The sequence below is a fragment of the Nipponia nippon genome, unplaced genomic scaffold, assembly GCF_047370975.1.
Source record: "Nipponia nippon isolate SJK-2023a ecotype South Korea unplaced genomic scaffold, ASM4737097v1 scaffold_2, whole genome shotgun sequence".
Taxonomy (NCBI): domain Eukaryota; kingdom Metazoa; phylum Chordata; class Aves; order Pelecaniformes; family Threskiornithidae; genus Nipponia; species Nipponia nippon.
Genome location: NW_028262336.1, coordinates 8,855,996 through 8,874,078, shown reverse-complemented (window position 1 = coordinate 8,874,078; position 18,083 = coordinate 8,855,996). Strand labels below are relative to the sequence as shown.

The window sequence follows — 18,083 nt, the reverse complement described above, 5'->3', positions numbered from 1 at the left end:
GGTATTTACCAAAAAGCCCGACTTTGGGGCAAAACCCTTTCAGACTCTTTCCCCAGAACAGAGAAGCCGGCCACCGGGGTGATGCGTACCGCCGAGGTAAGGGTGACGCCCCGGCCCTCGGGGAGCCGCGGGTGGCACCTCCGGCTGCGGCCCGAGCGCGGGAGGCGCGGCCGCAGCGGTAACCGGTGGCTGAGCTGCAGCAGCGCAACAGGGCTTGTGTCGAAATGCGAGCCTTGACCCTCGTATGCCGGCGGTGCTGGGGTGAAAAATCAGCCGTTAAACTCCACGTCACTGGTCGGGTGACGCCACGCTCACGCAGAGAGCCCGCTCACCCTCCGAACGGCATTTGCGTGAGAAGGCTGTCCTTCCAGGCAGCCCCTACCAACCCTCTCCGCCTAAGAGAGAAAAGCCTGAATCTGGAGCTGCCTGCCTGAGTTTTCTTTGCGGAGGATGCAAGAACGGCGTGCTAAGGTGCCTCCCGCGCCACCTGCGGCTGGAGAACCTCTGAGATTGCTGCTGCCTTTCCCCATTTATAAGTGAAGCTACACCTGCTCGTACGCATGACAGGAGTACCTACGCAGAGCTAGCTGAAGCGCAGCTGTAGTTACTTATACCCTGGAGTCAGAGATGCCTCTGAAAAGACACCTTTTTCTTCAGTGTCTTGAAAAGCAAGGCTTCCAAATGGCAATTTCTGCTGGGACAAGAAAAAAATCATAGGAGTTTGTTTTTTGTAGTATTTGTGTCTGCTTAGAGGAATGTAATAACAAGTCCAACTAGCAATAAGCAGGTGTTATTCACACTGAAACAGAGGTGGAAAAAGCTAAATATGATACACGTTATCAATTCTAAATATTTCGAGGAGGTGGAGGGTCTTGGTTCAGCAGACTGCTTTGATAAGTATTAGAAAATATTTAGAAATAATTTGGGCATTTTCAATGAAAAAAAAATCATCTCTTTGCTTTTAAAAATACAGGAGATCTGGAAAATAGGACTTTTCCATTCATTACGCTCTCTGCTGCTCATGTTTCATACCTTTGTACTGATGATTCAGTCCTTCTCCATTACTTTATCAAAGCCGTGTTTCTAAAGTGTTAACAAGAAGAAACTTCGTGATCCTTAAAGCCCATGTATCACAAAGCATACCAAAGTTCACTACGTTATTAAGATCAATATATTCCACGTGTAGATAAGAGCTGAACTATTGTTCCTGTAATAACTAAGCATATAACCTGAAAAAGATTTTGCAGACTCTGATTTGCTTTAGAATCATAGAGTCGTAGAACCATTTAGGTTGGAAAAGACCTTTAAGATCATTGAGTCCAACTGTTAACCCAGCACTGCCAAGTCCACCACTAAACCATGTCCCTAAGCACCACATCTACCCATCTTTTAAATACCTCCAGGGATGGGGACTCCACCACTTCCCTGGGCAGCCTGTTCCAGGGCCTGACTGCCCTTTTGGTGAAGAAATTTTTCCCAATATCCAATCTAAACCTCCCCTGGTGCAACTTGAGGCTATTTCTTCTCGTCCTATTGCGTGTTTCTTGGGAGAAGAGACTGACCCCCACCTCGCTACAGCCTCCTTTCAGGACATTCCTTTTTTTTTTGTTCCATTTACGAAACTAGGATTCCCTGCATGAAAAAAAAAAAAAAAAAGCTGTAGAATGTATAATTTTCTGGTTTTTTTAATGCTAAAGACGTTTTATGTTAGGTGAGACATGCTCAGTGTTCGCTGTAACAGCACTTTATTAACGTCTGCAATACCTAGATACAGGATGTTTAATTTAATGAGTAAAAAGTCAACACTTTTCCAATTGAGGCCTTCAGAATCTTCTTGGGTTTTTTGCTTGGGTTTTGGTATAATATTGAGACAATATATTTATTAGGTTTTTAAAATACCTGTGTTCAAAATGAAATGGGATGTGCTTTAGAGAATATTTTTGTTTGTGGGGAAAAATATCAAAGACTAGAAAATATTATCAGCCATTCAAGGAGCCATCCTCACAGTGTCTAGCTGTGTTTTACAACATGATCAAATATTATCCTTCCTAAACCACACTATAATTTCTAAAACACTCTTTCTTCAATGAAATTGGAGGAATTGACAAAGGCAGGTGTTATACATTTGATTTACAAATAAAAAAATGGATACCCATCGAAACATAAACTTCCAATCCAAAAAAAATAGTATGAATTACTGTTCCTAGATGACATTTAATGACCTTCTCTGCCTTTTCTGGAGCAGTGGTGATGAACTTCAGCTTTGTATCTGATATGACTGCTCTGTTTGGAGGCTTATCAATGCGAAAGAACATTTATTTTCTGCTTCATAGAGAAAGCATGGATTTCTAAGGCACGGAGAACTTCTCAGGACCACTGAAACACTTCTATGAAAATGTTCAGAAAGTCTCATGTACGATGCCCAGTGTACTCAGAGGTGCTACCCCTACACGTTCAGCCATCGCATTTGATCATGCCCATGACCTTATTTGGAGCAGCTTGGAAGTTTTCAAAACACACCACATTCATTTTCAGAAAAAACAAGAGAGGGAGGTAAATCTGATCACTTTTCTTAAACCAGATTATTTAAAATTCAACATGGTGTTCCTATTTTATTCAAACCAAAGATGGCAAAAGTTACAAATGTATTTGTTCAGAGAACAAAATAAATAAGATTTTTAAAAATTACCTATCTAAATTTCTCAGGCTTTTTTCTCAGACAGGAGAGAATGGGATGAGTCAGTATAACGGCTCCCGTTCTTCAGACACGAACCCACTACAGTGGACCTTACAGCTTTGCTCAGTCACCAAGTAGGAAGAGCTGCTTGCACTTCACACACCGGTTCTGCTCAGGCCGCCATGCGCTTCTTTCCATCGAGGTACGCTTCTCTTCCCTTACTCCTCACTTCAACAGCCAGAAACTCTTCCCCCCTCTCCCTTTGACATTGCTTTCAACCTTTTTGTACTGAATAATATTAATAAAAGGTGGACGGAGAAGGGGGAGGGTTTATATTTACTTATAGCCTAAGTTTAGAAGCCAAACTCTTAATGCCTAGGTCAAGGGATCCCTCTTCCAAGCTCCCCATAAAGCCAAAGGACAGAGAGAAAGGTGCAGCCCAAAGACAGTTCAGAGCAGGGCGCTAACTGAAGCGCCCCAGCTTCAGTTCTGGTAACACCCATCCGCCTCCGAAAGCGAGCGTGCCTCCTACCACAGGCTAATGCTGGGGGTGATGTGAATAGGACCTATGTTACATATTTATAACAAATTTCTTTCCTAGCCTGTTCCTTCAAGCATCTAACTTCTTTTTTTTTTTTTCATTTTCTCATATGAAAAGAGAATATTTTGTCTAATTACCATTCATAATAAAGAAGTTTTAGCTGGCAAATTGAAAATACCATTGTAAGATACAGATTTTCTTCTGTTAAGACCAAGGCAACATATTACGGAAGTAGTAAGTAGAATCTGGACCCAGAGACAACAAGAACTGTGCTGTTTGTTGATTTACCTTTTGGTTTCTAATTAAATTGAAATTGTTCTTCCAAAAGGGAGACGAGAGCTAGAGTGCATAGGCTAGGTAAACATGTTCAACAGGCCTGAAAAATGAGAAGGGCATAAATAGAGCAAGTTCTATACATCTGACTGTAATATAAAACTATAATAACCTCAACTCCTTTCAAAGACCTTCCTCAGTGATATGCAGTACAAGTAGTATCGAGAGGATCTAGCGCTGCATCGCTGCTTAATAATCGCACAGCCTTGCTAGCGTGTGGTCCTGCTTTTGATTCCCGGTGGTCTTGGCTTATGATCTATTTCGAGCTACCTGCAGTTGGAGTGTTATGTCTGTCGTTCAAGCTACCTGTGAGACCTGCATAAAACAAACCATGAAAAATGCAGGATTATATTTCACGTATTGGCAGGTTTCTAACGCCATTTAGGGAAGGTAGACAAGGAAATATTCTCTGAAAAGGTCTGGATTGGTCTGAAAGTTTCCCGTGGATGTTTTGCAGACTCTGATTTTGCAATGGTGTAAGTTTTTGAATGCAGGTACAGGGGTACCTCTAGCACCCAGAAAACAGGAAACACTTCGGAAACTTTTTGCTTGAAGATTGGTGATCTGAAAGTGTACAGAATACAAATCTGAAGCCCCTGTAGAGTAAATGAAAGTGTGGAGTTAATATTTTGCTGATAAACCCAGAAAAAGATTAGTCAATTGAGGCAGTTAGTCAATTAGTCAGATTATTCTCCTTTCAAGCATTTATCAGGAGGATCCCGAGTCAAAAAAAGAAAAAGGTCTCATGGTTTTAAATAGGTGGATCTGTGTTCTATCTCTGTTCATTATGTCAGTTTTAAATCACGGGTATAATCCGTCCATCAGTATAGCAATAATCATTTCAGGACTTTTTGTATGGAGAGTTTGCAGATCTGATCCCCCCATGTGTACAGGCCCTCAGTTTTCAGTACATCTAACTGATAGTAAAGAACTTAATATTTAGGTATAAGGGGATTTTCACATATTAGCTGTTTTGTAGAAAACATTCAGTGGTGTAATAATGAAGGATCCATTACTCCCAAGTACTTCATATGCCTTGTATGAATATAAAGCCAAGAATCCAGCAGGGTCATGGGAGAAAAAGAGGCAGGCGCTTTCCTGTAGACTTTTATCCAGAATCATTGTGAAGCCATGAAACTCTAGTTACTTCCCTGGGACTCTCCCACAGCTGATGCGGACATTTTTTCCTGATATTCACTCTGAATATAATTTTATATATGATTTAGTATAAGAGAAGCTGCTCAGACAGGAAGGTCTTTTCAGTGGTGACCTTGAAATAAAATCCCACATTGATTTGCACAATGGAAAAAGTGTTAGGAGTGACAGATGAGGGATAGCATCCCTTTCTGAACAAAAATTCTGAATCCCTATAACTGCTTTCCAACAAGTTCCCAGACTATACCAGGCTATAGAACAATTCCATTCGACATCTTTTTTCCCATTATCTCAATTATTAGTCTCAGAATTGCTAAATACTTTACCTGGGTAGCATTCAAAATGCAGAACAGATAGCTGAAAACCAGACTTGTTTCTTCATGACTTATTAACATGAGGTAGCCTATCGTCCAGGTGATTCCGAGCACTACAACTATAGAGATAGTGCCAATCATCTTTTTCATAAATGAATCCTTTTTATTCCTAGAAACACACACCAAAAATTATTAAATCTTTCTCTATACCATTTAATATCTTTTGAGTTTTAACCTTTCTATTTTATTTATTCAGGGCTATAGTGCAAAGAGTGTTATTCAGGTGAGTTGAGAACACACACCTCCCTACATATGTTTGGGGTATCACCCAGAGAAGAAATCCAGAAAAAGAAATCTATCCAAGCTTATCAGAATAATCTGTGTTTGGAATATGTAGCTTGGATGTATCTTTCTTTAACAAAAAAGTGAGGTTTACCAATGCAACAAGAAGCACTGAAAATTAATACATTAGCTATTATAAGCTTTTTAAAATGCTTATAACTTCAATCCAAATGTGCTCAGTTTTCAATATAAGAATAAGCTGCCAAAGACGTTTGGATATCCAATTTCTCTCAAGCCTGAGAGGAGTCAGAGATAAGGTATTTTGGTTTGCGCCAACCATGAAAATTGTACATAAAAGGAATGAAGAAGTGGGGCAAAGTTTTGTTGAACAGATCAGTTCTGTGGGATTAATAAAAATTAAAGCAATTCCCTTTCAAATAATACAATGTACACTGCAGAGTTGGTAACACGCAGCCTGTGACAATATATGGAGTGTTGATGTAAAATTGAGCAAGTAAATCTGCTTCAAAGCTACTAGAGAACTGGCTTGACATTCAGATGTGCTGAGAAATTCGTAATTCTCATTTGGCTCATTTGGACCCAGCTCAGCTTTCACTTATATTGATATAAATCAGGGATGACCTTCGTGGAAGTCAAGTTGAGTGACACTGCAACCAAAAAAAAAAGGGGGGGCAAAAGCCTGAAATAATGTTCACTGATATGCACCTGCACAAAGGCTGACCCATTGCAACAATGGACTTCATTTTCTGACTTCTTTAAGTATATATTTCTTTAAAGCAAAAGTTTTTGTCAAAAATCTGAGTTTGTGACAAGAAAGTCTGAGCTGGTGACAAGAGACCGGGGAATACATTTGCTGAAAGACCTGAGGAGTCCTATGCCGTCTCACCTTGTCAAATTCTTGTTCTTCTTCCATAGCACAGAGACTGTGATTTTGATGAAGATGCTGATGTTAAACAGGAGTATGAGTGCTACTGGCAAAAGGAATGACCACAACATGGGCTTCTGCATGCTGAAATTCTGATTTTGATCCAGTGCTGCAAGCCAGCAACTTTTAATATAAAGAGAGGCCATTTGTTAGGCATGTTATTCAGAATACCAAAACAAAACAAAATAATATTCCACTTTTCATCCTGAAAAACCTCATAGGGCTTTCTAGGTCATGTTAACCTGTCTCTGAAAGGCAACCATTCCTTGAAAACCGAGGGCTTTCGATCACACTTCCCTTTCTCTGGGGAATGCAGAACGATTTATCAAACAAACTGCATAGAGAAATATAATAAGGTGCAGTATAACTAACAAAATAGATATCTGGCCATCATATGCAGGTTTATCTTTACAGTATATATTATAATAGAGCTAAAGATTAATAGGGGAGACCTAATGGACGAAGGTTGAAACAAAACCAAGGGCAACTTCAGGAGGACAGGGTTATCCTGCAATAGTTTTTACCTCTTTTTTTCATTGCCAAATAATCTCAAGTTGGAAGTCAACACTCCTTAAATGAGTATCAGGAGATGGCCACCACGTGGAAGGGGGTTTGTGTTTATGTTTCCCAAAGAAGTCTACCTTTTTCTGTATCATCCCCTATCACCAAGGTACATTGTAAGCCTGATAGCCTGCTTTGGTATGTGGGCGCTAAAATGCAGATACCAAAAACATAGGGTGAATAGGGATATAGTTATGTTGGCCAGAAAGATTTTAAATAAATGGGAGGATTAAGTTTAGGTACTGAAATGCAGTTATGCACTTAAATGAAGGTCTTGAATTTCAGTTAGGCCAAGAGCATCTACAGCTTCCATTTAAAGTCACAGGGGATCTTGCAGGAGGGTTCAAGGTAGATGTGGATCCAGTAGCCTAAATCCTTAGTGAGGAGAAACTGCAATTCCTTATAGTGAATCTTTAGCTTGAGTGAAGAGTTTTGTTTTCTTTTCAGTACTTAGATATACAAAATAGTACACCAACAATAAATCTAGAATTGTATTAATAATAAGCCATCACAAAAGGTGTGGAATAGCAAGTATTGTAATAATACATGAACTTACAATTCTTCTTGCCGGTAGTTTAAAGCTTTTCCTTCTCTGTAAGTAGCTCCAAGTGTTATTGCAACTACTACAGCAGGGATTCCTAATTAATAGGAGAGACATTACCAATTTATTGTTCGGTTGCATAGGCGTACTTTATCTCCCTTCCACACAAATAGCTTCTTGCCTCCTAAAATCCATAGATTTTAAGAGCTCTGTTTTATCTGCCTTGCACCAAGCTAAGTGGGTTTTCTATAGCCTAGAGAAAAGGCAGGACTGAGGGCTGTGAGCTCTATTTTTCTGAGGTCAGCTCATGTCCATGACTTGCTGATTTTTGCCGTTAGAGAGCTTCAACACAGCTTCCAAAGACAACGCCAATGGTGATAAAGCAAACTCTTTCCTGTGCTGTACTGACTCCCTCATCACAGCTGTGCAATCCTACCCTCTTGTCAGCAGTGGGAAAGTAATTTAAGAAAAAGTCTGCACCGAGCACCATTACATTTCATACCAGCTTGATGCAGAGGGTAACTTGTGCCCTCCGAGAAGCAAGGCAGTGTGGGGTTGCCTCCTCGATGCCTTTGCTTCGCTTCCTGCCTGTTGGAAGAGTCTAAGCGACACGTCTCATGGGAAGGAGCCTCCCACACGCGTTTTTGCCTGGGAAATAAACCTGCTTCTTAAAGTCTTTTCCTGTTCTCTCCCTCCTTCAGCCCTACTAGCCACCTTCCAGACTGCCAAGTATTTGTTGTGCTCTCAAAGTAGGTCTGAAAAGGAGTGAGTCAGAACCATGCTATTTCGGACGTGTAACTAGTGCCAGGACACAGTGAAGAACCTAATGCTGTGCTGTCATGCAAATATACATGGAGCACAGTGGTGCCTAGCCAGACAGCTTTCACTGAACATTTCCTGGCTTGCACGTGTAGTCCAAATTCTAGAAGTTTTAGAGGAATTGCCTCTACCTCCACTCAAATGCAAAACATAATAAAACAATCAGGATCTAAAACTGCTTGGTAGATGCCGTCGGAAACAACCCAGCACACAAGCTGAATACACAATGTGGAAAAGGCAGGTATCACTGTACGCTGTATTTGAAGAGTGTCTTGAAGGAAGCTGAGATTTTTACTTTACCTAGTGGGCATCTGTCTGCATTATTCAGTCCTTGAAGGAGTTCCCTTTCAGCCTGCAGTGTTGCTGCTAACTGCTGTACTGTCTTAAGAATGTGCTCTTTGCTTATTAATAAATAATATGTGACCAATAATGTGAGTCAGTCCTTGCTTTTGGATGCATACAAGGCTCTGGCTGAGGTCATGGGGAATCTCAGAGATATCTAAATGAAGAGTTTGAGTCCACATATGCAATCACCGTATCTGAAAGATTTTTTACTTAGTGGACAGAAACAGGTTGTTGAGTGCCTTGATTACAGTGAAAATTTCTCCTGCATGCAACAGACCTATGTGGCTGTGCTAGCGAACAAGCTATCGGTTTCAGTGCCGTATCAGGACAATGAAAACAAGCTCAGCTTATACCAGGAGCGTGAGCAGTAACAGGGGATTATTTATTAAATCATGTTGTGCTAAACCAGAGAGACACTGATTATAATTGCTCCCTACCAATCTACTATCTTTACAACTCTCCCTGAATGTACTATGTACTGATACTTTGGTAAGAGTTGCCATATATATGACTTTAAATCTTACCCCATCCAATTCCTGACATGGTTACGAGGAACTGTCCAGGCAGGGGCTTCAGAGCTCTAAGCAGCAGTGAGTGCAACTGGGCAGAATTGAGTGCTGTCCACATAAATGTCGCCAACAAAAAATAGTGCAGTAAGACAGCCACAACTGTACACCAGGAGTCTGCGGGAGGATCTACCATGTCAGATGTGAGTAAGGTGTTACTGGCGGCGTCATAAGGAAGGTATTGCTGGTAGCAGCTGGTGGTATTGCTGCTGTGATTCCTGGCATTTTGGTTTTCAATTCCAGAGATGAAGACGATGTTAAAAATGAGCATAGAGAAACAGAGACTCACTAACATCCATGTTACAGATGGCTTTCGAGTTTTCCTACTGGTAGGCATACATTTAGGAGAAAAAAATAAAGCAAAATAAGAAAAAATGTTAAATATTTCCTCATTTCCATTGATATTAAAAGCAAGCTAGAGTGTGCAGTCTTTAATACAGACAGAAAACAAAGCAATAACTTGTTTGCAGAATTCTACACTGTCATTACTCTCAGACAGCTTACCAAATCCATCAGTTTTGTCTGATGTCAACTAGAACAGAGAATACCCAGCACCTTCTAGGACTGGACCCTTTCCAACAGCATTTGGGATGCATTTTCTTTCTTCCACTCTGCTCTTTTTAGAATCCTTTTCTTCAGTGTTAAGAGGTGGAATAGCTTAAGACAAGTATTTCTAAACACTTGTCAAGGTACAAGAGAATAGTAAACCCCCATCTCCAAAAGCTGTCTTATAAATGCATTTAAAAGGCAGAGTCTGGAAGCTCCTACAATCTTAAATACATTGACCTTGACGGAATTGCTCCAAATCTACATTACTGCAAGCAGGATGAGAAACATGCATTCATCTAATATAACTACAACTCTGTTGGCATGACTTTGCTCCTTGGTCAAGGGAGAATCACATGATGCCATTAATCACAGGCACGTCCACCAAGCAAGTTTGCTGCAATTGTATTTGAATTAAATCACTCACAATAAAACTGTAGCACAAGAAGTGTACATAACCTACATTGCTGTACAATCATGGTGCTTTGAAATCATCTGTTCTCTACAGATGTTTTGTAAACAGAAGGCAATAGAGTATGGAAGCTATCAAATAGGCAACAGAAAGCAGAGTAACATTTAAATAGGATAGCAAGAAGAGGACCTGAGGACTGATATATATGCTTCTACGTGAATGCTAAAAGTCTAAGTCGTAAGACAGTGGGCTGAAATGACTAGCTTAATATGAAGTCACCAGCATAACAGGCATATTGGTAACTGGTAATACCAGGGTATAGGGCATACAGGAAAATAAAAAGGAGGTTGTACTGGTGATGGAATATTGTTATACATTTTAAAAGCCTAATATTAAGTGAGAGTAATGAACTAAACACCTCAACATATAGCATGGATCAACATAGCAATATACAGTGCTGGGTCTGTGTTGTCAACTGCCTGGCCAGCGTAGTAACAGATATGGCAGCGGAGGACATGAAATGCAACAGGAATGGCAGACTGCCTTTACCCTATGTAGGTGGGACAAATGGCACTCTGGGACATAACCCAGAGATCAAATTTTTAGACATGATGATGGGAGTCCATGGTAAAATGATCAGCCCTTGACTTAATCCTCAGTAGCACACTCTGCCTGCTTTATTATCTTATAGCTGCCCTGTCAAAGCAATGGGAAGATTTTTCTTGTCAGCAGCCGTGCCCAGTGCTTCCTGCAAAAGGCTTGTCCTTTTAACAGACTGGCCTCTTCCGTACTCTGTTATATCATTACTTTTCAAATCTCACTTTTTGAAGGTGGATTTATTGAATAATAATCATATATATAGATACCCTCACATCAAAAGATTAATATTAACAAAAAGATTAAAGTTTCATCTAGGTGAGTGGCATGGCTGAGACATCTTGTGTCTTCACTTTAACCAGTAAGCCACACTTACTTCCCAAGCTATGCTACATCATTAGCTCTTTTATTTTTAATATTATTTGCTGATCAATACTATTGCAATATGTTCTAAACTGGGTATTCTCTTTGTTTTCCTCAAACTATAAACAGAGCAAAATATTGTAACTTAGCGTAAAATACTTGCAGTTTTACATCTTCACTCTTACCTAGTGAATATCTGAAACAAAATGGTAATGACCAGACCAGCAATGGATAATCCAACACCAACATAAGAAATATAGTCCAAAGGCTTTGCATACTTATATTTTATCTGAAAGGCCTAGAAAACAAATTGTACCAGTTATAAGATGAGAAGACATAATTTTCTTTCTAAAATTTGTGTTTCTAGTTGCACATGGAAATGAAAATGTTTTAGTAAAGTTATGACCTTTGGTAGCCACTGCCAAAATTTTCAGCTCACACAAAATTATTCTGGACCTCAAAACTAGAGAACTTTGTGAACAACTCCAAACAGAGACTTAACATTGTCAATCAAATATTTAGCAAAATAGCAGATTAAATTATTCATAGCAAAATGAAAGGCAACACAGACTGGAGAGAGTAGCTTTAACTTTTCGTACTGATGTGCATTCTGAATTTTGACTTCTGAGGACTTTCGGTTGACAGCTGGCTGAACATGAGCCAGCAGCGTGCCCAGGTGGCCAAGAAGGCCCAGAGCATCCTGGCTTGTATCAGAAATAGTGTGGCCAGCAGGACTGGGGAAGTGATCGTCCCCCTGTACTCGGCACTGGTGAGGCCGCACCTCGAATCCTGTGTTCAGTTTCGGGCCCCTCACTACAAGAAGGACATGGAGGTGCTGGAGCGTGGCCAAAGGAGGGCAACGGAGCTGGTGAAGGGTCTGGAGCACAAGTCTTATGAGGAGAGGCTGAGGGAGCTGGGGTTGTTTAGTCTGGAGAAGAGGAGGCTGAGGGGAAACCTTATCACTCTCTACAACTACCTGAAACGAGGTTGTAGCGAGGTGGGGGTTGGTCTCTTCTCCCAAGTAACAAGCGATAGGACAAGAGAAAACGGCCTCAAGCTGCGCCAGGGGAGGTTTAGATTGGATACTAGGAAAAATTTATTCACCGAAAGGATTGTCAGGCAGTGGAACAGGCTGCCCAGGGAATTGGTTGAGTCTCCATCCCTGGAGGTATTTAAAAGATGTGTAGATGTGGCACTTAGGGTCGTGGTTTAGTGGTGGACTTGGCAGTGCTGGGTTAATGGTTGGACTTGATCTTACAGATCTTTTTCAACCTAAATGATGCTGTGATTCTATTCTATGATTCTATAAGGTCTAAGGTAAGATATTGTAAAGAATTACAAATCAAAACCAGTCTTTGTTTGTATAGTGACAAAAGAACAGCAAGTAAATGTAAACGCATTCAGTGAAACAGAAAATACTGTTGCCTTTGCATAAATAGATGGGAATCTTCTCTTAGAATATAGTCATTTTATGCAATAAGGCCATGCATAAGATAAAGGGAAATACAGAGACAAGTAAAGGTTATAAATATGGAAATGCTGTTCTAGGAAGACAGAATAAAAAGGAACTCTGAAATCCTGGCACTCCTGAAGTCAGTGACCACAGGTATGTGATTTTACCCAGGGAGTGGTTTGTTTAGAGAAGCTGAAATAAATACTGAAAGAATAACGAATGTCAGAGACAGAAACAAGTACCTGGGGATATCTTAAACTCCTGTGCCTTCTAGCTCAGCACACCTACTCCCTTACATTGGCATGCTGGTCTTGCAGTTGAAAACAACTAAACAAATGAAAAAAACCCGAATTCTTCCCATTCAAGAAAGGACAATGCCCTACCTCAGGACAGCAAAATTAGTAGTGTGATTACACCTGCATCTCAAGAACTGGTCTCTTCCTTTTGCACAGCCAGCGGTGCTCCAGTCGTTGACAGTATAGTCCCAAAAGACACAGGCATGATCGCACAGCTGCAGTTCAGATGTGTTGTACTATGGATTGGGATTGCAAGGAGAAAAAGTAAACAGAAACATAAACAGATATGCACCAGCAAACGGCGTGAACTGACAATTATTCTCTGAAAGGGGAGCTGACAGCTACTAAGGGATTTATGGGGTTTCCAGTAAACCTAATGAATGATATCAATAACAGCATAATTTGGCATTTTGAACTTACTTTGTGTGCCTTTCTCAGACAAGATTGCCAATGAAATTACCTATTTCTGTGAATTATTCAGGTAATTATGGTTCAGATGCACATTGACTAGGCATTAAATAACTGCCAAATGAATTCTGCGTAAGCCAAACAAGAGCTTTCAGATATTAGTAGCAATAAATTACTGCCAACCGGAGCTGAATCCACACTGTAACAGGAAGCAAACAATGATAAATGCCATGAACCATCCCCTCCCCTCCTGCAGCACGGTGGTGCTCGTGCAGTCATATGTCAAACTGCATGCAGTCATTTTCGGACAACATACTTCTGCAGGGTACTGCAATTAGAACTGCTTTTTAATAAGCAGCGAGCAGCCTGAAGTGCAAATAAGTAGTGAAAGCAACTCTTCGCAGTACTAGGTAGTTCAATTAAAAATGAGGAATAAAAGTAGGGGCAAGAAAATCAATTATAAGGTTGCTTCAGTGATTTCCTTAGAAATAACACTTGTTTTCCAGATCACTTAACTGTATGGATCCACAATGATGATTACGGATCTATCATATGCATGTATTTGAGCTTAAAAGCTTTGTTAAATATTATAAGAAGAAGTCAACTACTGTTTTCTGAAGAAACCATGCTAAACATGAGTACATATTATCTAAAAATTCAGTTATTTGGGCAAATGGGCACTCACAAAGAGCATTTTCTGCAAGAAAGCAGTAACATCTGGAATCAGTTCCTGGGGGAGGAAGTCAAAACAAAACACACAATGATTTTAACTGGAAGCAGGAGTTAAAAGATAGTATGAAAAATGAACACTCCCCACATTGGTAGGTTTATTGGGCTATACCAGTCATGTTGACTTTTTCTTGTTTTCAAAAATTTTGATAGTCTTCTGGAAAGAAGGCCTCCAAGGGCCTGGCTTTTTTCATTCTTGATTTAGGACTAAGCTGCCCTAGGACAAATCCATTCTGGTATACCTAAAACTTTTTATGGAATACAGTTTTGCTTGCAAGCGTCCTAGTTTAGCAGTACTGAGTCAGTAACATCAGGTGTTAAATACAAATGTTGAAAAATGTTTTCTATGCCACGTTATCTAAATACCCTTCACTTATGTCACCTATACATCTCACAGACTCTCTCAACTACTAATTGGCAGAAATCAAGGCAGTATGCCAAAAAAACCCCTCTCCTTGAGTATCTTTCTCTAAGTCCTGAAAACAGGGAGTAGGGCAAGGACAGCCTCTGGATCAAACTGAGCATGGCATTTCTTGCGGAGCCTTACCTTGGGACTGAAGGCTATTTCAACACTGCTGGTTCTTCCACCATCGATGTTGCCAGAGACGATTTGTTTGGAGAAACTATTGCGACTCTGATAAATCCTTGACTGGAACAATTTGTCATTTTGATACAGGACAAAGCCAACTCTTCCACTGTCTGATGAACCTTCACGAGGCAAATGGAAAAGTAGGTATGGATAGCAGATATCAGAGAAGCTGGTGCCTTTGAAGAAGCCTGTGCTATGCTGTTTCACACATCCAGTATTTACAGCAGATTTTTGTTTAGATATTTATTTAGAATCCATTTAAGAAGTAGAGAAGAGCTTCTCTTCCCATGAATCTCAAGAGAGTCATCTTCAATTTTTGCTGAGGTGGAGTGTGAAAATAATTATTACCCTTCTCTTAATGTAATTTCTGGGGAAAAATACTGATAATGGGGAAAATAATATCCTAAATCCCAATACATACACACACTCCAAATGGCCAGACTTTTAATAACACTAAATAAGAAATAGTAACACCAGGGACATTTACAGTTAGTAGGAGCTCAGAGGATAAAAGAGGTTGGCTCGACTTTTGCCTTCAGATCCAACTTTTGGACTCTGTTTCTTTTGCACTCTTGTACCAAATTAGAAAGATTTTTATCTACGTGATTTAAATCACTAGTCTTAATCATTGCTTAAGTGAGGAAACAAAAATCCTGGTTTATATAATGGATTTTGTTCTTGATTTTATACTTTTTATTTAAGATCAAGAGAAATTGATTTGATCGCTCTCTGATTTGATCATTGAGAGAGACTAATCTAACTTTATATCTAAAAAATATCACAATTGTGCATTTACTATTGAAGAAATCTATTTTTTTTTTTTAAGACAAGCTGTACATTCAATCTAGCTCTCTTGGGGGAAGTGTTATCATATCCAGGCATTATGATAAAGGCTTTAATTACATGATCACACTGATTTTCCACAAGAATGTTATCTGAGGCAGTGAACAGAAAGGACGGTGACCAGTTAATGAGCTATTCAGTGTTTTTTTAATTGTCATTGCTGAGTGTGTGGGGCTACCTGATTTATGTCGTCAAGTCTTTTCTAACCCTGGTGAGAGGACTGAATTATTCATTTCCCTGTGGGCTTGTATATAAATGATGTTCAGCATTGTGATGTCTAAGCACTCCATAAACTTCACCTTCATTATACTCTTGTGCTGTGATGTCTTAGTGTTACTGTCACTATACAGAGAGACTGAGCAAGTCTGCTGGTTTCAGGTCCCCAATCTGAAACTCGTGTGATTTTTAGCATGTCGTAAAAATGCACATGTTCAAAGCTCAGCTCTCCCACACCCACCAGCTTCTTCAGCAAATGAAGCAGAGGAACTATAAGCTTTTTTTTTTTTTTTTTTCTCTTCGGCAACACGAATTTATCCTCCGAGCACTGCAGAGTGTAAGTAATGGACATCTGGAAAAATCCCGTGTGACCATGCCATTAAAGACTATCCCAATATGTAGGTTTGAGGATGTGTATGTCTTGGCTGACACCTGAGAGTAGTAGTAATTTTAGTTGAAACAGTTGATGTCTTTGGATTTCAGGCAAGGTATGTATGTACTAGCTCTTGAACTTGATGTCTGTAGAGATATGGTCAAAGATTCATTACATTCTCAATTTCAGAAAACAAAACAAATGAAAAAGTCCCAAACACCGAAAGCATTCTGCCCATTACACGTACATGTGCATTAATCTACAAATAAGATTATCCAGCTCATTTGACACATGCATTTCTTGTACCACTGTATGGCATCAGCATGCATAAAAACCGACATTTAATTGTTTATATTGGCTAAGGGTTTGTTTTTCCAAAGGAGATTTTTAGTGAATATTCATTCCGAATTTTCCCGGGTGCAATTTTCCATAGGAGAAAGAACTTACTGCTATTTATAATGTTCAACAGTATCTGAACTTCAGTACTGAGGTCACCAATAAGCCCAGGGACATTTTCCTGTATTTCTAGTTTTGTTGACTGATAATAGCCCAGTGCTGTATCTGCAAAAATTAGCAGTGGATGCATTAGGATTTATGGTACCTACCGCCTTGTCCAGGTAAATCCAACAACACACAGAGACTTACCTTTCTGTGCCGAAAATAGAATTGTAGAGGAACTTAATTTCAGTGGAGCAGACTGGATTGCAATGTTGGGCTGTGAGATGTTGCCAGTCAAAGAAAATTCCTCCATTGTTTTTGTGAGGCTGCATTGAAATAATGAGTGGGATAAAAATTACCATTATTTGTTAATATACGGCTACAGGTTCAGTTTCTGAGCTTCCTCTGTGACTTGGTTCTCCAGCGGGAACTGCTCCTCATTCCCTATCTTCATCCTTTCTCCAAAGCAGAAAAATCCAGCCAAAATTGTTTATGTTGGTATAAACCAACTGAATCAATGAAATTGCACATTGGAGTTGAACACTAAAAATGTCTTGACTTGTTCATGAACCACTTTCATCCTGAAACAGAAGGGAAAATGCAGTTTACTACATCTGAAAAAAGAAAAAAAATGGCACAAGCTGAAGTTACCTTGTTGTAACATTGACAAGATTATTGTGGGTGAATTCTGTTTCATTGGCATCCAAGAGTTGACTCACTGTAGCCATTACTGCCACAGATGCCTGAGACAAGCAGAAAAAAAGGCAATATTCAAATGCAATTGAAATAAATCACCCCATGTGCTACATAGTGGATGGGCAAAGTAAGAACACTTAATAAGCATTGCTTGAAAGTACACGCAACGAAGTAAAAAAAGTACAGGATGCCATTCGAGAGAACACAAGCTTTGCATCAATGGGTTCATAAATACCACACTTTTATTAATTTAGACAGTAAAGATTAAATTATTAACTTAAACATCAAGTGATGCTCGTATTAGAATTTCAGATATATGCAAGTCTAAATAGCTGATAAGAAACAAATTTACACTCAGCTCTGAGAACTGACCCAGCAGTGATTCCACAAGTATGCACTCAAGGCTACTTGAATAACTCTGCTAAATGACAAAATGAATGCATTTGATTGTGGCATTATGTGCAGCTAAGAGGAAGGAGTGTTCCTTCTGCTGGTGGAGGGGGAACAGAACTGATATCCCAAATATTAAGCCAAAAAAGTCTTATTTTAGTCTTAATAAGTCTCACCTGAGAGTCTTCTGAAATATTTGGCTTTTTCAGAATCTGCACTGCAATGTTCGCAGCAGCAGAGATGTTCTGTGTGGTGAGTTCCTCTGGCATGGAGGTGAGGATTTGAGTGTTACTTGCAATAGCTGAAACATTGCTGGAGTCCACAGTTTCAACCTGTTAGGAAAATGCCATTCAACAGAAAGAAAATGAGAAAAGGAAAGAGAGTCACCACTTTTATAACGTTCTCACATAAAATCAAATTGTCTAAATTGTTTCTGTTCATGTCAAGTATGTGGCATTTGCAAATTCTTCCTAGGAGATGATTTCATGGACTCACAGAGTAGCTTGGGTTGGAAGGGAACCCTGGAGGTCCCCTAGCCCAGCGGAGCCAGCTGAGACCAAGCTGCTCAGGGACTCACTTTGAATATCCACAGCCTCCCTCAGAAACCTGCTTGTGTTTGACCAGCACCAAGGGGAAAAATTTTCTCTTATCTAA

The 18,083-nt window shown here is 39.9% G+C and overlaps 1 protein-coding gene across 1 annotated transcript; it reads right to left on the bottom strand.

Moving 5' to 3' along the window:
* Positions 1-5: 5 nt before the first annotated feature.
* ADGRG7 (adhesion G protein-coupled receptor G7) lies at positions 6-17,713 on the bottom strand. Its single transcript, XM_087756895.1, is given in 13 exon segments — positions 6-256; positions 3,928-4,147; positions 5,033-5,189; positions 6,210-6,371; positions 7,366-7,447; positions 9,039-9,403; positions 11,184-11,296; positions 12,825-12,983; positions 14,432-14,592; positions 16,353-16,466; positions 16,551-16,669; positions 16,995-17,086; positions 17,606-17,713. Coding segments are annotated over 13 exon segments (2,088 nt in total). The 5' UTR covers positions 17,699-17,713.
* Positions 17,714-18,083: the final 370 nt, after the last annotated feature.